The sequence below is a fragment of the Mytilus trossulus genome, chromosome 7 (assembly GCF_036588685.1).
Source record: "Mytilus trossulus isolate FHL-02 chromosome 7, PNRI_Mtr1.1.1.hap1, whole genome shotgun sequence".
Taxonomy (NCBI): domain Eukaryota; kingdom Metazoa; phylum Mollusca; class Bivalvia; order Mytilida; family Mytilidae; genus Mytilus; species Mytilus trossulus.
The window spans coordinates 66,620,436-66,639,113 of record NC_086379.1 but is presented as its reverse complement, the minus strand read 5'-3'; the positions used below and the strand labels follow the sequence as shown (position 1 = coordinate 66,639,113).

The 18,678-nt window shown below is 32.4% G+C and overlaps 1 protein-coding gene across 2 annotated transcripts in view; it reads left to right on the top strand.

Annotated features, from left to right (window-relative positions):
* Positions 1–18,678, top strand: part of LOC134725623 (calcium-dependent protein kinase C-like) — an 86,889-nt gene that overhangs the window by 18,661 nt on the left and 49,550 nt on the right. For both annotated transcript variants that reach the window (XM_063589581.1, XM_063589582.1), the window contains exon 4: positions 17,673–17,781. In XM_063589581.1, coding sequence (XP_063445651.1) covers positions 17,673–17,781 — 109 coding nt within the window. The remainder of the gene's footprint in view (positions 1–17,672; positions 17,782–18,678) is intronic.

Here is an 18,678-nt window from a genome sequence, read left to right as displayed (position 1 = left end):
TTCTGTTTTCCATATTTGATATATATATTTATATAGATTAGACTGTTGGTTTTCCTGTTTGAATGGTTTTACACTAGTAATTTTGGGGCCCTTTATAGCTTGTTGTTCGGTGTAAGCCAAGGCTCCGTGTTGAAGGCCGTACTTTAACCTATAATGGTTTAATTTTTAAATTGTTATTTGGATGGAGAGTTGTCTCATTGGCACTCACACCACATCTTCCTATATCTATATATTTATTATATACTTAGTAGTAAATACAGATAAATTGTATGTGTAATACAATCATTGGCAAGCGTGCTGTATCAGCCACCCGTGATGATATCGATATCAGCACCGTTGCAAAAGCTTTGTCACACCTTTAATCTGTATGACGTCACATCATCGATTGCAGTCACTGTTGCATTTTTAAGGCTTTATCAAATTCCTTATCTGTATGGCGTCATATCAAACCTATATTCTGTATGACGTCATTTCAAACCTCCTTAATATCTGTATGACGTCATGTCACATAAAAAAACATCTGCTGGCTTGAGGTATATGTATAAAATAAAGTGTATTTGATACGGCTTTTTCAATATCGCATCTGTATCAACCTGAAACACCAATATAATCCCAAGAGCTCTGCTTTCCATATTTGATATCTATAATACTAAAATTACGAGGTCCAATTTGTCAGCCGTCATCACGTAAAAACGATGAATCAAAGAATTCAACTTTATATATAACTAATATAGTACAAAGGTGTAGATTAAAAATTACACCACTCCAGGCCCTTTTGTTTTCCCCGTAATTAATATTGCCAATAATTAAGAAGTTCCGGGTTGAGTCCTATACCGATACCAATAGTATATTCACCTGTTACCTATTACCTTATCTGTACGTTCCGCATCTGACAGGCGCACCACCAAACGGTGTATTTGGGATCATGCTATATACACGGGTCATAATCACAGGGCTGACACTACTAATTTCAATCATAGTTAAACTGTTACCTATTGTAGTATTTTAATCAGTAAGACTTTCTAAGATAACATTATACCAATACTAAAAATCTGAACTGAAAATAAGGCGTATAGGTACAGTTTTCAATTTGTTAGCAGGCATGACGTAATAACTAATATAGAACAATGCTCTGGATTAAAAAATACTCCATTCCAGGAACTTTTGTTTTCCAAATAAATAATATTACCAATAATTGATAAGTTCCAGTTTGACGGGTTCAAACAGAAAGATTTGAACGCAGAGAAAACTGTGTATCTTAAAATCGGCATGACTTTATCAGATAAAAAAAATAAGGCTAACGCATAGTTATATACTTTAATTCGTTCACGGACCCACGATATCACGGGTGTGTTCTAGTATATATATATATTTGTATAATAGACCATGAAGAGACCATATGTAATACACCAAACAGATCCACAAATGAGAAATAAAAAAGAAATGAATATGTAATGATGATATGACAGCAATGTTATACTATATTATGTTTGTATGTAGGCATAGAGCAGGCTTTTTGATAGGTCATTGCTACATTATGTTTGTATAGGCATGGAGCAGGCTTTTTGATAGGTCATTGCTACATTATGTTTGTATAGGCATGGAGCAGGCTTTTTGATAGGTCATTGCTACATTATGTTTGTATAGGCATGGAGCAGGCTTTTTGATAGGTCATTGCTACATTATGTTTGTATAGGCATGGAGCAGGCTTTTTGATAGGTCATTGCTACATTATGTTTGTATAGGCATGGAGCAGGCTTTTTGATAGGTCATTGCTACATCATGTTTGTATAGGCATGGAGCAGGCTTTTTGATAGGTCATTGCTACATTATGTTTGTATAGGCATGGAGCAGGCTTTTTGATAGGTCATTGCTACATTATGTTTGTATAGGCATGGATCAGGCTTTTTGATAGGTCATTGCTTGTGGTACAGAATGTATTAGATAGAAATTAGAGCATTTTTTTTGTCTTAAGTTTTTTATTTTAACCAAGTTATCTCTTTCATTTGAAATAATACAATTATGAATTTGAATTACAAATGGAGCAGTTCATGTATTTGTTGACGCTCTACCAGTTGATAGCTGCTTAATAATTCGTGTGAAGTTGAACAATATTTTGTTGTACCTAAGGACCACCTAATGTTCAGTTCTATCAGTCTCCAGCTTCTTGGAATGTAAACTATGACAGTAGATGGTGACTTAACATTTCTACATACGCTTTTAATATTTTCTCACTTTGAATGCATATTGATCAAAGCTGTAGTATGCTGTTTCCATTTGATAACTTAATTCTTGTTTTCCTAATGTCCAGTGGCAAATACTCAATGAATTAATTTAGGATGAGTGTAGATTTGAAAAGATAAGGGTCTTCATAGATTTACTGTTTCTTCTACAGTTGAAATAAAGGTGGAGGACTCCTAATACTTTTTGACAATGTCAAACATGATGACCAGATTATGGGTATATTTTCTTAAAACACAAATTTCATCACAACTATGTGTTGATATCCAGATGTTTTTTGTGGCATGTGGTAGATGGGTTTGACTCCAATCTTAATTGATGAAGATTGTCTATTTTTCTGCCAATTTTTAGTTTTTTTCAGGGCCTAGGCTTCCTCCAATAAAAACTGACTGTCTTAGAATAGCTAATAATGCTTCAAGTGAAGGTTAACACTGAAATCAATCAATCCAGGTGTTAGGATTTGTGTTGTTCAGGTTGCTTTCTGATTTGTATATTACCTTATATCTCCTTTTATAACCCTTCTGATGTTATGTATGCAATAAATACATAGCACTAGGTACATATTGAAGTTAATATTATCAATTATACTATTTCTGTTGACAATTTGCTATCCATGCAGGAAAATGAACTGTTAAGGCCATAGTTATTATATTTTTAGTTTTACGAATTTTTTTGACAAAACCAATGGGAAGGAGGACGAAAAAAAAAAAAAAAAAAAAAAACTGCTGCTGCTGATTTTTTTTTATACCAACAGTCAATATCAAATTATTTTTTTTTTATTTCACCAGGAGATTTTCTACTAGTGTAACAACTATTTTTTTTTTTCTTGACAAGGTTTGAATTGAAAATTAATGTGCAACAATTTACTAAATTACCAAGAGCATACATTTAGATTCTTTCATGCAGTTATGAACTAAAATTTATTTTTTTTGCATGAAAAACACAGGGTCGGAGGAAAAAAAAAATAAAAATCAACATTTTTAATTTTATTTTTTTTCCTATTTGGCAAAAATTAGGGTAGGAGGGTTTGTAAATCTAAAAATAAAAAAAACTACGGCCTTAGTGATGTTATTTTTAGTAAAATTATGACCAATTATAGTTTCTTCTATCTAGCTTTAGTAAAAATGATCTTTAATTGACTTATTTATATTACAAAAAAGATATAATGACCACACATAGACATGATCAATCATAAAATGACATTATCATCATATTTACACAGTGTAATAGGTAACATCATTAAAGTGTCCTGTAGATGACATTTTTGTTCTTGTTATGTGAACAATGATGGTAAACAAGACAATTGTGACAGAAGATGTTTATAACTGGATAGATTCGTTCATGGCATACATCATTCTGAGAAATTTTGAATTATTTCTAAGAATCTGCATAAAATTTCATAGGATATTGTGTGTAGAGGTTTTCTATGAAACAAAAAGTTAAAACATTGTAAGCTCAACAATAGAAATTATTTCCTATCTTAGTCTAAGCTATGATTAACTATAATAATGGTCAATAAATCAGAAATTATTGCTAGAAATAAGGGTCATAGTGATGCCTTTATATAGAGTCTACTCCTTAAATATATTTCATTTTTAAGTACATCATAATCATTTTTCCACACCATCATTTTTGTTAAACATTGAAATTACAATAGTGTGAACAAAAGCTTTAGTCTAATACTGAAAACTGAACATATGTATTCCATATTTGGAAAATAACCTTCATGATCAAGTGAACCCTAATGAATTAAAAAACTTGTAATAGAATATAGTCATATCATTGTGGCAAGCAAATTACTCCATGAAAATTTGAAAATGATAAAAGCTTCCAATGTTGTACACTTTTGATCACTGTCGAAAATGAAAATTTCCATTTGTTTTGATATTTACAGCTTTATATGGTTAAATATTGACTATATATAACACTGTCACTTGCAGATGGCACGATCTCTGTACTTTGTAATTTCATGTTGTTTAAGGCAGTATTCATTCATCATTCTTTGAATATTGGTTACTAGATAGATCCTGGGGTCTATTGAGTTATCTATCACTCACCATGCTTGATAATCATTGAGTTATGTGACCACCCACACTATAGTTACTTCAAAATTGTGAAAGAAAAAGGTGGAATTTGTTCTTCTTAAAAAATGTACAAATTTAGAGTTTGTCCACTCTTGCAATGGAAGCATTTTCAATATTTTGTTTCTGTTGCAGCTGAAAAAAAACCAATTTTTATAGAACTTATTGATTTTTTCAGCAATTCTCTTGGATGACAACAATCAACAAAAAGTAAGGGTTATAAACTATCAATTTCTGAGGAACAGTTGATACATTTACAAGTTGTTTAAAAATTGACTTTTTATCTTACTACTGGAAGTATGCCATTGTCACTATTAGTTTTGGTATGAAGGATAATTACCCTTAATACTTCTGTTGAAGGAGATAGTTTCTTATGTTATTTGGATTCACCATTGATTTGATATTTCCACACTCACACAGTTTGACAAGAAAAATACTTCTCTGTTTTTGTATCTTTTTTATATAGCATTCTTTTTACATCATCCTCACTCACACAGGACAACAAACCTTAATTCTCTGTATTGATATCTATCTTTAATTCAACTAAAGTTCAGCATGTCCACTCTGGTATAGAACTTCATGTGTGATTCTGGATGTCTACACCTACACATTAAAACTGTTATTGTATCTCTTTTATTTAGCAGTAAAAAGACCAAAAGTATATTCCTTTCCTGTTTCGGTCAGCATTATCAGCATATATAGTTTTCACACACAGTGCCACAATTTTGTTGCTTTACCGTTTTGGTATCTCTCTTTTATTCAGTAATGTTTCATCATGTCCACGTTCACACCACAACACAGTGCCACAAGTTTTTATTGCTTTACCGTTTTGGTATCTCTCTTTTATTCAGTAATGTTTCATTATGTCCCCGTTCACACCACAACACAGTGCCACAAGTGTGTTGCTTTACCGTTTTGGTATCTTTCTTTTATTCAGTAATGTTTCATTATGTCCACGCTCACACCACAACACAGTGCCACAAGTTTTTATTGCTTTACCATTTTTGTATCTTTCTTTTATTCAGTAATGTTTCATTATGTCCACGCTCACACCACAACGCAGTGCCACAAGTTTTTATTGCTTTACCATTTTGGTATCTCTCTTTTATTCAGTAATGTTTCATTATGTCCACGCTCACACCAAAACATAGTGCCACAAGTTTATTGCTTTTCTGTTTTGATGTCTCTTTTAAACTAAAAGACATTAAAGTATTGTGACGTTAAAACGTTTCCAATGACCTTTATCTATAACATCTTTTAAATGATTGAAAAATGTAATATCAGCCATGTATTTGTGAAGAGAAATAAAGAACTGAAGAAGGCCAATGGCCAAAATGTCTTGAAAAATTGGTTTATTGATACAATTATATAAAGTATGTTCCTTATTGGAATTTTAAAAACAAGAATCTCTCTTTTATTCAATAACGTTTTAGTATGTCCACTCTCACACCACACCATTGTGCCACAATTATACATGCATTGTTATCTGTTAATGTCTCACCCTTTTTTGGCAGTGGTTAAAGTAGGTTTACACTCACACAATGCAACAAGTGTAAATTCTTCTCAGTTTATTGTATCATACAATAATATTGAGCATTTATTTACTATTTTCAGCATAATATTCATTTTGGTGGCATAAAGTTACCAGTACTTAAAAATAGATAAAACATCTACCAAATCTTTCCAATTTGAAACATTTCCCAACTTGAAATGAAAGAAATGAGATAAAAATTTGTGCATTAGATTTATTTTAAACTGTAAGAAATAGTTATCTTAGGGAAAATCTTGAATAATTGATCTGGAGAAATGGTAAATAAGACATTGGCAGTCTTTTCTTAGGAGGGATGTCATTGACATATCCCCTGGCTCGTCTTCTGTCAATGGCACAAACTAATGGAACGAAAAACTAAACACATTCAATATTTCACAGGATGATTTAATACTTAAATCTATTGGTGGATATTTATTTGATATCAATTTTATATAGTTTGTAAGTTGACACATCTTTGATGACTTTGAAGGTCGATGAAAGAATGGTCTCCAGAACCTACATTTTTATGCGCAAATATCATAAGTTTTGGTAAAGGTCTGTGCAAATATCGTAAGTTTTGGTAAAGGTCTGTGCAAATATCGTAAGTTTTGGTAAAGGTCTGTGCAAATATCGTAAGTTTTGGTTAAGGTCTAAATTGAAGCAATTTTCAGTCATAAGCAAATGACATGTTGTTAGTAGACATGATCTCAGATAGTTATGATGGCATATTCAAGAATTAAATTACATTTGCCTCCATTTCTACTTTACTTACTTACCGCCCTTGTACGCCATTTCTGCAGGAGGGGTTAATAACTTTGCTTGAAATATCCAAGACAAAGGATCTGAAAGTCATGTATTCTTTTCTCAGAACTTTGGCTTATCCTGTTGAAGAAGAAGAAACAAAAACTTGTTTACATTCAAGGTAATAAACTTGTGCATGGCTATAGTCAAATGATCTTACTGTACTTGTGTATAATCTTGAATAATACCATACACAGACATGCTCTTCAGATATGACAAGGGCTTCACTTAAGAGTGCATCATGATGTCTAGACACGGAATCCATAACAGTATTGGACTTTAATACTTTGAAATAGAATTCAATATACATTTAAATCCAATGTAATTTCTATTTGAAACAAGATTATTTTGTAAATTATAAGACACAGATACCATCCTGAGAATTTTTTTGTCACAATGTGAAATACAAGATGGTTGAAACTATTAGAAATGCCTGTGAGAATAGATATAAGAACAGAAACTTATTGGAAAGAGTTTGCAATATTAGAGACATTAAGGTATGCTGTTTCCAGCGACAGCAATGGCGTCAACAATGTATTAGTTTGTGATTAGGTCTAGTTTATGGTGCCAACCACAAGTGGAAGGTCAATCATATTTGGTATGCAGTTGTAAAAGCATTGCCACATCTCATATCCATGGAGTTTATTTGGCCCTTAGAACAGTCCCCTCAGTCATGGTCTATGGACTTTTGCTTATTTTACATGTATAAGTGGTAGGTCAATGATATTTAGTATGCACTTGTATAAGCATTGGCATATATCATTTCCATAGAGATAAGTTGACCTGGCCCCCTTAGTCATGGTCTATTGACTTTGATTTTTTATCATGTAATTCAATGATTCATGGCCTGGTTTCTCAGTCACAGTCTAATGACTTTGAAACTTAGGCCAGGATTTTTTAATTTGTTGGTTTACGGATCCGCCTACCCGATTTTGCCGATTTTCAAAATAAAAATAAAATCGAATTTTCAGGCTTTTTTTTATTCTCGCCGACCCTAACAAATGCATTATCCCTGAAAAATAATTAAAATATCCCTTTTCATGAAATGGAATGCATTAATCACTAACAGAAATGATGAAACTTTCTGTTGTGAAAAATGAAACTTTCAGTTTACGTTTTTAAAAATAGACAAATCAATTATTAATGACCTTGAAATGTCTTTTGCGCAAATAATTTTGCAAAACGAAACCTGTGTTTAAAACCAATTACACAATAAGTTCGTTTCCCTTATTTGTCACTAGTCCGTAAGATGCATGTTCTCATATAAATAGACTTGTCCAAATGTGAACAAGTGGTCGTTCAAGACATCAAGTTAAAATACTGAATTTTAACAAATCATGTTTTATAGATAAAAAAAAAAATATCGTCCATTTGGATATAAAACGGGAATACATGACAACAGATTATTTAACCTGATATTCTCGTTTTTCCAGTGGACGAGTCTATTACGTTTTTGACACGTGTGTTGAAACTTATTTTCGTACGACGTTTTTACTTTTTTTTTCTTTATCAGTTTTCGTGCTTATTATTTTTCACCAAGTTTTGATTAAAAGCTAAGTCAAATAACTGACATGAATCTGTTTTTCTCGTTTGTGAAATAACGATTTAATTTCGTCTTTGTCAGTGTACCCCCCTTTTTTTTACGGGAAATTATTAGACAATGTCATCTGAGCAATAATATTTCATCAAACTAAAATTTAAGAATGATGAAAAAATAGTATGACAAACATATTATTACAAAGGTGAAATATATTTTTATTTTGCATATCAGTTTTCTGTCTTGAAAGATCTTTTTTTTTTTTTTTCCCCGACCGACCGACCCGACTTTTTTATGGAGAAAATCCGTAAACCAACAAATTAAAAAACCGTGGCCTTAAGAATCCTCTGGTTTTGTCGGTTTAATACACACCTTCAAAAATATGAAGGCTGGAATTTCATTGGTTGAAGACTGAAAGTTATAACCTCAAGTACAGTAAAACATAGTATTGTGATAATTTCTTGTTATTAAGCAATGCTTAGACACAGAATCTGCTCTAAATCAGATTGAATTCCTAAATATAGTGGAGTTTATTGTAAGAATTTAGACTTCTAAAACTTTGTACTAATTTACCATTGCTCACTAAATAAACCCTTATAACTGCCACAATGGATATATTGTATGTTGTGTGATATTACAATACCATTGAAAACTAATTATCGGTAAAGGCTAGTCTTTCTACCAATGATAATCAATTAGATGTGTTTTTCGTAAGGAAATATTCTGGTAGCAATAAAAATTACTCTCTAAAATTAAAATTGCATTAATATTTACATAAATCAATTAAAAGTAATATAGTTATTGATTTGAATATGGATTAGAACATTAAGGGAACAGTAATCAGTGATACGGAGGTGTAAATACCTTATCATTAGATGCTATTTTATTGTTTGATTTATAGCAAGGTGTATCGGAGATTTTACATGCAAAAAAATATAAATATGATGTTAAGTGCATTATTTACAGAAATGTCACTTAATTTACAGTTGTCATTACCAAGTGATTAAGCAGTAAATTGATGGAGATCTATTGATTTATGCTGTGTTATATCATGGAAGAAATATAATACTTCTATGGTTATATATACATTGCTATTGATTAGATTTTAATACAATGCATTTCTATTTCTTTTTCATTTCCATGTTAAAAATTTTACTGGGAAAGGCAATTGTAAAAATTTTAACATTTTCCATCAACAATTCTTGTTATTGCCAATCCATTATATTTTAAGTCTATTCCTCTAAATATAGGCTTAATTTTATTATCTGGCTATATTTAGTATTTAGTATTGAGTTGACATGCTTAAATTGAAATGCTGATTTTCCCGACCTAAATTCACTTAATGTACTTTTTCTGATTTATTCTGAGAACCTTATAGTTATGAAATTCCTTATTCTCTTCCCGTTTCTTGGTAAACATTATCTTCTTTGCTTCAACTGAAGATCACAATGATCTTACTTATAGTAAGGTTTGTAAGGATTGAGTTTGTCAACTCATGAAACAAGGAATGGTGATTTTATTGCTGTTCATCAACTCATGAAACAAGGAATGGTGATTTTATTGCTGTTCATCAACTCATGAAACAAGGAATGGTGATTTTACTGCTGTTCATCAACTCATGAAACAAGGAATGGTGATTTTACTGCTGTTCATCAACTCATGAAACAAGGAATGGTGATTTTACTGCTGTTCATCAACTCATGAAACAAGGAATGGTGATTTTACTGCTGTTCATCAACTCATGAAACAAGGAATGGTGATTTTACTGCTGTTCATCAACTCATGAAACAAGGAATGGTGATTTTATTGCTGTTCATCAACTCATGAAACAAGGAATGGTGATTTTATTGCTGTTCATCAACTCATGAAACAAGGAATGGTGATTTTACTGCTGTTCATCAACTCATGAAACAAGGAATGGTGATTTTACTGCTGTTCATCAACTCATGAAACAAGGAATGGTGATTTTATTGCTGTTCATCAACTCATGAAACAAGGAATGGTGATTTTATTGCTGTTCTTCATCTTCTTATGTATAACAAAAATGCAAGTTAAATTCAAAAAGTCTATTATAACTGACAAAATTAAACTTTATACTTTATCAATCAACCTAATGAATAGAATATAATTGTCATAATCCTGAGTCCCAAATTGGTCATGCCTGTAGCCAGGGGGGAGGTTCGGACCAACACCCCTTGAAAACAAATAAGCTGTTCATCAACTCATGAAACAAGGAATGGTGATTTTATTGCTGTTCATCAACTCATGAAACAAGGAATGGTGATTTTATTGCTGTTCTTCATCTTCTTATGTATAACAAAAATGCAAGTTAAATTCAAAAAGTCTATTATAACTGACAAAATTAAACTTTATACTTTATCAATCAACCTAATGAATAGAATATAATTGTCATAATCCTGAGTCCCAAATTGGTCATGCCTGTAGCCAGGGGGGAGGTTCGGACCAACACCCCTTGAAAACAAATAAGCACTGTTAAAGTCAATGTTCTGTTCAAATTGTGACTGTTAAAGTCAAGTTTGTGAGTCCAACGAATCCCCCCTTGGAAATTCTTGGCTACGGGCCTGTTGGTACATGAATTTTGGAAGAAAATTCATGGACTGAACCTGTATTTATAGGTAGCTAAACTTTCCATTTGTATGACAGTTGTTTAAAGTTCATTTATACTGACAAAAAGTAAGGCCTTCAGTGTGGATCAAAATCTCTGTGTGCCTTGTACCATGCCTGGCTATCTAAACATTGTGTGCCTTGTACCATGCCTGGCTATCTAAACCCTGTGTTGTTTGTCTGTTTGTAAATCTGTTTTGTATTTAGGAACAGCCTGATGTTCCTGTCACAGTGTGTTAGGTTTGTCTTGCTTTGAGTGCAGCTATTACAAAGAAGGGTTCATTTAAGAAATTTCAAACTTAATTAAATATTTTATACTATCTTTTTTTCCCATATTCATCACCAAAAAAAATGTACGGGAAGAGTCATTTTATGATGAACTGGTTCATGAATTTGAGAAAGTAGAGTTCTTCATTTTTTTTCAAAATTATGTTAGGTTTATAAATAAGAGAGATCATTTTTTTAAATAAGAGAACCCTGAATGGGACCGTTTAAAAAAAACAGTGTTATACCTTTACTTTTATGATCTCTACAAGAGTTCTTGTAATATCTTGTGACTGCTTCTATGTGGTTTACAGTATAACTTATCAAATATATAAAAAAAAAATGTTCAGTACACATTAATTTTGGATAATTTTTGCACATTTTACCAAATATAATATGATTATCTGTTCCCACTGTTCATGGCTTAATTTGACTTAGAAATGTCGACAGGGTCATTGAACCAAATTCAGACATTTAAAATATTTCAAAATTAAAATAATACCCTGTTGTTTGTCAATTACTAAATATACCTGAGGGAGACACGGTTTTCATACCACAATATTGTTTATCTAACACATCAAATATGCATTAAAGGCATTATAAAACATTGTCAACAGTATTGTGATATATTATACATATGTACTGCCTCCTACATATGGCATTTGCATACCATTGAGAGTGCTATAAATATCTAAATTGTCTGTATCAGAATTTAGAAAATTAAAACATATCACCTTTAAAGAAGATTAAAAGCAATTAGAAAACCTGTATGAGTTTTCTGAATCAAATTAGTGCGAATGATATTAAATTTACCATAGTTCTCCACAAAGAATCTAAAATTATACTCTGATCTTTAAAAACTTCCACTTGACATTTAAGAAGTAAGTGCTTGGAATGAAATTATTTTACCACAGCATCTTATTTACTTCATCAACAAAATGTTGAAATTCAATAAAATATGACTTGTAATAAAACATTTAAATAAACCCATCCACCGACTTTTATTATGCCTTTTTAATACTGTAATAATAACTTCTGCTGAACACAAAATGCAATGATGATAATGCTTGGTGAATGTTTAATGTCCAGTGTCAAATTAAACACATTATTTAAGATGAGCACAGGTTTTAAAATGGGAAAGGAATATGATACATGTGTACTAGTATATTTTAAAGTATTTTCTTCTAAAAGAAAAGCAAGTTCTTCATAAAAAGTTCAGATTATATAAAGTTAGCTATAACTTTGTGGGTAAAAAAAGGGGGGGAGGGTTGATATTCAGGTTCAGCTTACAAATCTATCATGTGTGCCATCTGATTAGTACAAAATGTATTTGGTTTATCAGACATAAGAATGACATTAGAATGACCCAGGACGGTAACAACTGACTACTATCATAAGACTCGGAGGAAATTTCCCCAAAAAAGTTTTTACGATAGCAGTTTTTATTTTATTTAAGGTCAGCTTTAGCCTTTATTTGTATGGAATACATAAGAAAATCAGGAAAAATGTTACATAGTGCAAATTTAGAGCCTAAAACTTGAGTTTGTGCTATTTTTAGCTTTTCCCACCCTGACAATATGCTTTTATATAAAAAATGTCCTAAATAATGTTATAAATGCACAGTAATTATAACGATATATTAAATATGTCATCTGCTGCATTATCTCCCTTGCATGTATTTACTCAGACTATGAGTTGCTGAATTATCTCCCTTGCATGTATTTACTCTGTCTGTCAAGAGTTTACTCAGACTATGAGTTACTGCATTATCTCCCTTGCATGTATTTCCTCTGTCTGTCAAGAGTTTACTCAGACTATGAGTTGCTGCATTATCTCCCTTGCATGTATTTACTCTGTCTGTCAAGAGTTTACCCAGACGATGCGTTGCTGCATTATCTCCCTTGCATGTATTTACTCTGTCAGTCAGGATTTTACTCAGACTATGAGCTGCTGCATTGTCTCCCTTGCATGTATTTACTCTGTCTGTCAAGAGTTTACTCAGACTATGAGTTACTGCATTATCTCCCTTGCATGTATTTACTCTGTCTGTCAAGAGTTTACTCAGACTATGAGTTGCTGCATTATCTCCCTTGCATGTATTTACTCTGTCTGTCAAGAGTTTACTCAGACTATCAGTTGCTGCATTATCTTCCTTGCATGTATTTCCTCTGTCTGTCAAGAGTTTACTCAGACTATGAGTTGCTGCATTATCTCCCTTGCATGTATTTACTCTGTAAGTCAAGAGTTTACTCAGACTATCAGTTGCTGCATTATCTCCCTTGCATGTATTTACTCTGTCTGTCAAGAGTTTACTCAGACTATGAGTTGCTGCATTATCTCCCTTGCATGTATTTACTCTGTCAGTCAAGAGTTTACTCAGACTATCAGTTGCTGCATTATCTCCCTTGCATGTATTAACTCTGTCTGTTAAGAGTTTACTCAGACGATGAGTTGCTGCAGAATTATGATGCAGGACTTGAGCATTATTAATTAGTTACAAAACAAAACACACACCCTTATTTTCATCCCCTTCCCGATCAACATAAAATATGTCGTATGAAAATAAGAAGATGTGGTATGATGGCCATTGAGACGTGGTATGATGGCCATTGAGCAAAACCCATACCATATAGCAGGCTTGATTAAACAATTTAAACAAATTAGCTATTGGGCTGTCATTGATGTACAAAATGTTCAAAACAATAAACCAAAAAAAATATTGATATACAGCAAATAGTATACTATTACCTTAGAACAGACTGTCAGGTTAAACTAAAAAAGGCTCAGAAATAACCTTAAGTAAGGATGAATTAGTTTTGTTTGAAAGAAAGCTTTAACTGAAAGATTGTACTATGGATATCATACAGACTAAAATCCTTTTGAAATGGTAGCTCATTGTTTTATTTTTTTGCATTTAAGCATTGAAGACCACCTTTAAAAAAACTACTGTTAAAAGATCAAAGGAAATTAAAAGTTCACATCATTGTTACAGAAAATGTAAATTAGGTCAGACTTTTTACCTGTCTGTAAGTAAAGGTTTGTGATCATTGAGTTTAGGTAGGATAAAAGCTATTCTCATGGCATCCCTTGAGAAACCATTATATTGATTTTACAGCAATGTAGCACAAAGAAAATCATTTTTCTTCTTCTAATCAAATTCCAAAGGACCTGTAAAATTAATCTTTCTTTTCTCAGCTGCCTGTTTAATTACAAAAAGATTATACTTTTTTATTTGTGAAGTGTGATCATGTCCTGTCGGATGGACGGACTGTCCATCCTGAATGATCGGTCAAACACAAATTATTAGTCTCCCGAATGATCCGTCAAAACACAAATTATTCTCCTAAATGATTGGTCAAATGCAAATTATTTCTCTATCAAACTCTTTCCTTTTCTCTAATTATGGATCAATAAAAGAAACTGTATAGTCTAAACAAGTCAATGGTTGGTTTTTTTTTAACCAAAAGAATAATATTTTTAAATCATTTTTAGTTTTAATTTTCTTTAAGTGGACTACAGTAAAATAAGAACCAGGATAACAAGTATGAAGGGTAATTTCCTTCTAGCATACAAATCCCCTCAAAAGAGTTCTTGGAATTGTCTTGAACATTCAGGTGTTAGCTTTGATGTTAATACTGGGATTTTTTTAAGGAGATATTCACAAAAGAACAATTGTCAAGTTTGAACATTTACACACTTACAAAATCACATGATTATTTTAGGAAAAATTGTCTGAATTTTCAGAAAATTACAAATCACATATCTATATAATTTTATATAAAGTCCATGCTTCCTTATAATACTACTTCAGATTTTGTACATCTAAAACATAAATTTTCCTGTTGATTTTTTTTTTATCGATTTGTAAGCATTTATCTACCACACATTAACTTCATGATCTTAAAGTTCCCTTCCTATACCAGTTTTACAAGAACAAGGTGATCAGATATTTGTCCTAACGGACATTGTTTTATGTGTTTCATTCCACGGTAGATGTCTGAATGTTTCATTAGAGACTAGAAAACAGAATATATATATACTGAGTGCCAATGAAAACGCAACACTTTTGTTTTTCAAAAAAGTCTCATAATTTTTATTTTATTCATATTAGAACTTTGTGTAATTGGTTGAAAATGACTTTTAAGACAATTGTCGACAACTTTACGGTTGAGTGATTTTTGGAACAAATGCTAAGTAAGGGTTATTTTGAACGGACATTAACTGAGTTCACCGCTTTTCAACATACGCACCATTTTCACGATTTTGTCATTTAAAGCTTAGCTAATGTCATGAATTTTCCCGCCCTTATTGTTAGGAAACTGCAATAAACATCCGAGTAAATGCCAGGACTTTCTGACAACTTGCAACATGCAGTTTTGGGCATGATCCAATGAAGCCTTTCACAGCATACAATTACGAGAAGACTAAAGTTGTAGTCTCTACAATAACCCAAATCATCCACAAATTCAACCAAAATGGATCATTTAAAAATAAGCTACATCCCGGGGTACAAAAAGAAAGAAACGCTCAGCAAGACCGATACATTAGGTCTTTAACATATCCGGTATAGACTCTAATGGCAGTCCAAAGGTAACAAGAGTTCAATGATAGCCACGGTTGATCATTTGGAGCAATTTAGGTCAAGCACCATTTGCGCAGATATTGTTAAAAGAGCACCACAGTCTTTCCTTAGTGACATCTAAACGGCCGTCTGGCGTAAACATCGAAAACTGTAGGTCAAAAAACATTCATCATGTACCAAAAACCGTCAGTGGTGGTTACATAGACATTTGGCACCCACCTTGGCCAAAAGGCATGCGTTTCGTCAGATTTTGGTCCGATCTAGCAAATTTTGCATTAGATTTGACATGGTTTAGACGATGAAAACCACCGCCAATATCATTAAGTCAGCTTGAGTTTGCTTTGAGGAACAAGTGGAATAACATTCCTCGAGATCACATTAAAACGTCCGGGATAATCATTCCACGGCGCTGTCAAGAATGCGCTGCACAACGGGGTTGTAACATTTTTTGTTAGGACTGTGAGTTGATGATTCGACATTGGATGTTTCGTTCACCTGTTGCGCCCGAAAGATGACAATGAAACATTTGTGTTTGATATCGATCTATTGGTAGAATTATTAATTTTAAAATACAATTTATTTTGAAAGATTGTCATTTCTGATATAAATTTTATTTTTGAAAAACCAAGTGTTGCGTTTTCATTGGCACTCAGTATATATTATATCTAGTAGTTAACATAGTAAAAACTCAGATATGTCGCAATGTGTTGCTTAATGCGATGAGAAGTAGTAAAAACTGGCTGGGTGCTACTTTTGATAAATATTCAAGTTGATGGGTCCATGAGAGATTTGAGGGTTGTGATTCCCTGAGCAATATTTGTATCAAATATAGTCTGGAGTTGGTATAGAAGCTATGTCTAGATAAAAAAGTTTGATAATTGAATAAATCACCATATGTATATACCATGGAGAATTTTGATGGCAGACATCATGCAAATTATTGCTATTGTGGTTATTGTTACTCAATATTTCCCAGTTTTCTGTATCAAATTGAATTAATCAAGACAGTTTTATTAATTTTACCAACCAATTCAACAGCTATAGAAAGTTCATACATGCTAATATATTGATAGAATCTTCTAAAGCTGTTAATTAATATTTCCAAAATTGCAAAAGAAAAAAATATTATTAGTTAATAAGCATCTTCGTTACTTTGCCAATCAAGAAGGTCATGGAGTTTGAAAAACAAATTGCCTTAAATTTAAAGGAAACTAATTGCTTTTTATGGTAAAAAATACAAAAATGTCATGAATAAAAAGTAGATGTGGTTATGTAGGGAGAGAAAGATTCTTTTTCATGGAAATTTAGATCTTCATCTGCACCAACCAGGTGAATTATATGTAGGTTGGACAAGATATTCAGTGATGGATCCAGAACTTTTCATAAAGGGGACCTGCTGACCGACCTAAGCAGCCTACTCAGTCATGCTTCAGTGATTCCCTATATAAATCAACCAAATTTTTCCCACAAAAGGGGTGGGGGCTTCCAGGGCTCCCCTGGATCCGCCTATGATATTGTATCAATTAGAAGTCCAGAGACAAGATTAACTTTACACAAAAGAAAATATTCTGTTAAATCACTGCTGGAATTAATCTCTATGAATGAACATTATTCTGTATCTTTTTATCATCATGATATCTTGGAATGAATTCCTCATTCACTTGCCCACTGAAGGTGGAAGACAACAATTATGAGCAGTGCTACAGCTCATTTGATACTTTTTTAAACTGCTTTTTTTGGTTTAATTTCATGAAAAAGGTAGATACTGTAACCATGATTTCCCAACAAGCCTTAAATCACTGTGGTGTATCCTGGTGCTACATTTTTAACCATGGTGGTATCTTGGATGATTTTATAACAGATTGTAAAGAGCTATTGTGCTATATTTTTTGGAAAACCTGGTTTTCAAGTGCTATGTTCATTTCAAGGTGCTATTTGAAAATTCTGAAGAAAACTTTGTGTAATAATTATAAGGTATTTGTTCTTAACATTGTTTTCTTATTGTTGCAGGCAACAAATTTACACAGATTTAAAGTACACAGCTATGGCAGTCCAACATTTTGTGATCATTGTGGTTCATTGTTATATGGCCTTCTACACCAGGGACTTAAATGTGAAGGTATGTATCCTGATTATATTACAGCAATTAGTGTGTTCATGATGTTCATGATGTTTGTGGAGATATGGATGAGTATGCCTAATTTAATAACCATGCATTAAAGAAGCATGAGTTACAGGAGCCTGCAATTCAGTGGTTGTGTTTGGTGACTTTCATATTCGTTGTTTGTTTATTCAGTGCTTTCTGCATAGATTAAGCCGTTGGTTTTCTTATAAAATTGGGAAAGGAAATGGGAAATGTGTCAAAGCAACAACAACCTGACCATAGAGCAGACAACAGCCGGAGGCCAAAAATGCATCTCTAATGTAGCAAGATAGTCCTGCACCTCGAGGCGTCAAGAATATTAATTTTGTCATACATTTTCAGTTCCTCAAATCAGTTAATAATACTCACCATACACCTTGTGCAACAGTAATACCCCTGCTCCAAGGAGGAAGTATACTGGTGTAGTTCTTCCTTCTAAATTTGTCTGTCTGTCACATAAGGAAATTTTGTCACATTTTTCTCAAAAATTATAAACATGCAGATCTTTTTTTGATAATTATTGCAAGGTTTACTAGCTGTCAGACAGGGTTCACCTTACAATGACGTCATTTTATGGGTTTAATCCTAGTAACTTAAGGTCAGTTTCTCATATTATGAAAGTAATAGGTGAACTACATTATAACTTAATTGAGTAGCCTGATAAAATCATTGTACTTATTTTGACAAGATTGTCTAGGTTGCACTTTGTAAATACAGCTGTTTTACAAACCACAGCTCTTTTAGCATTCATAGATATTTGTTTTGTTTACCTACTGGGTATATTTCATTTTTATGAAACTTCATAGTAAAAGTCACACAGTTTAAGTCCTAACGTAAAAAGTGTTCCAAGGGAAATTGAATTTTCTATGTGAA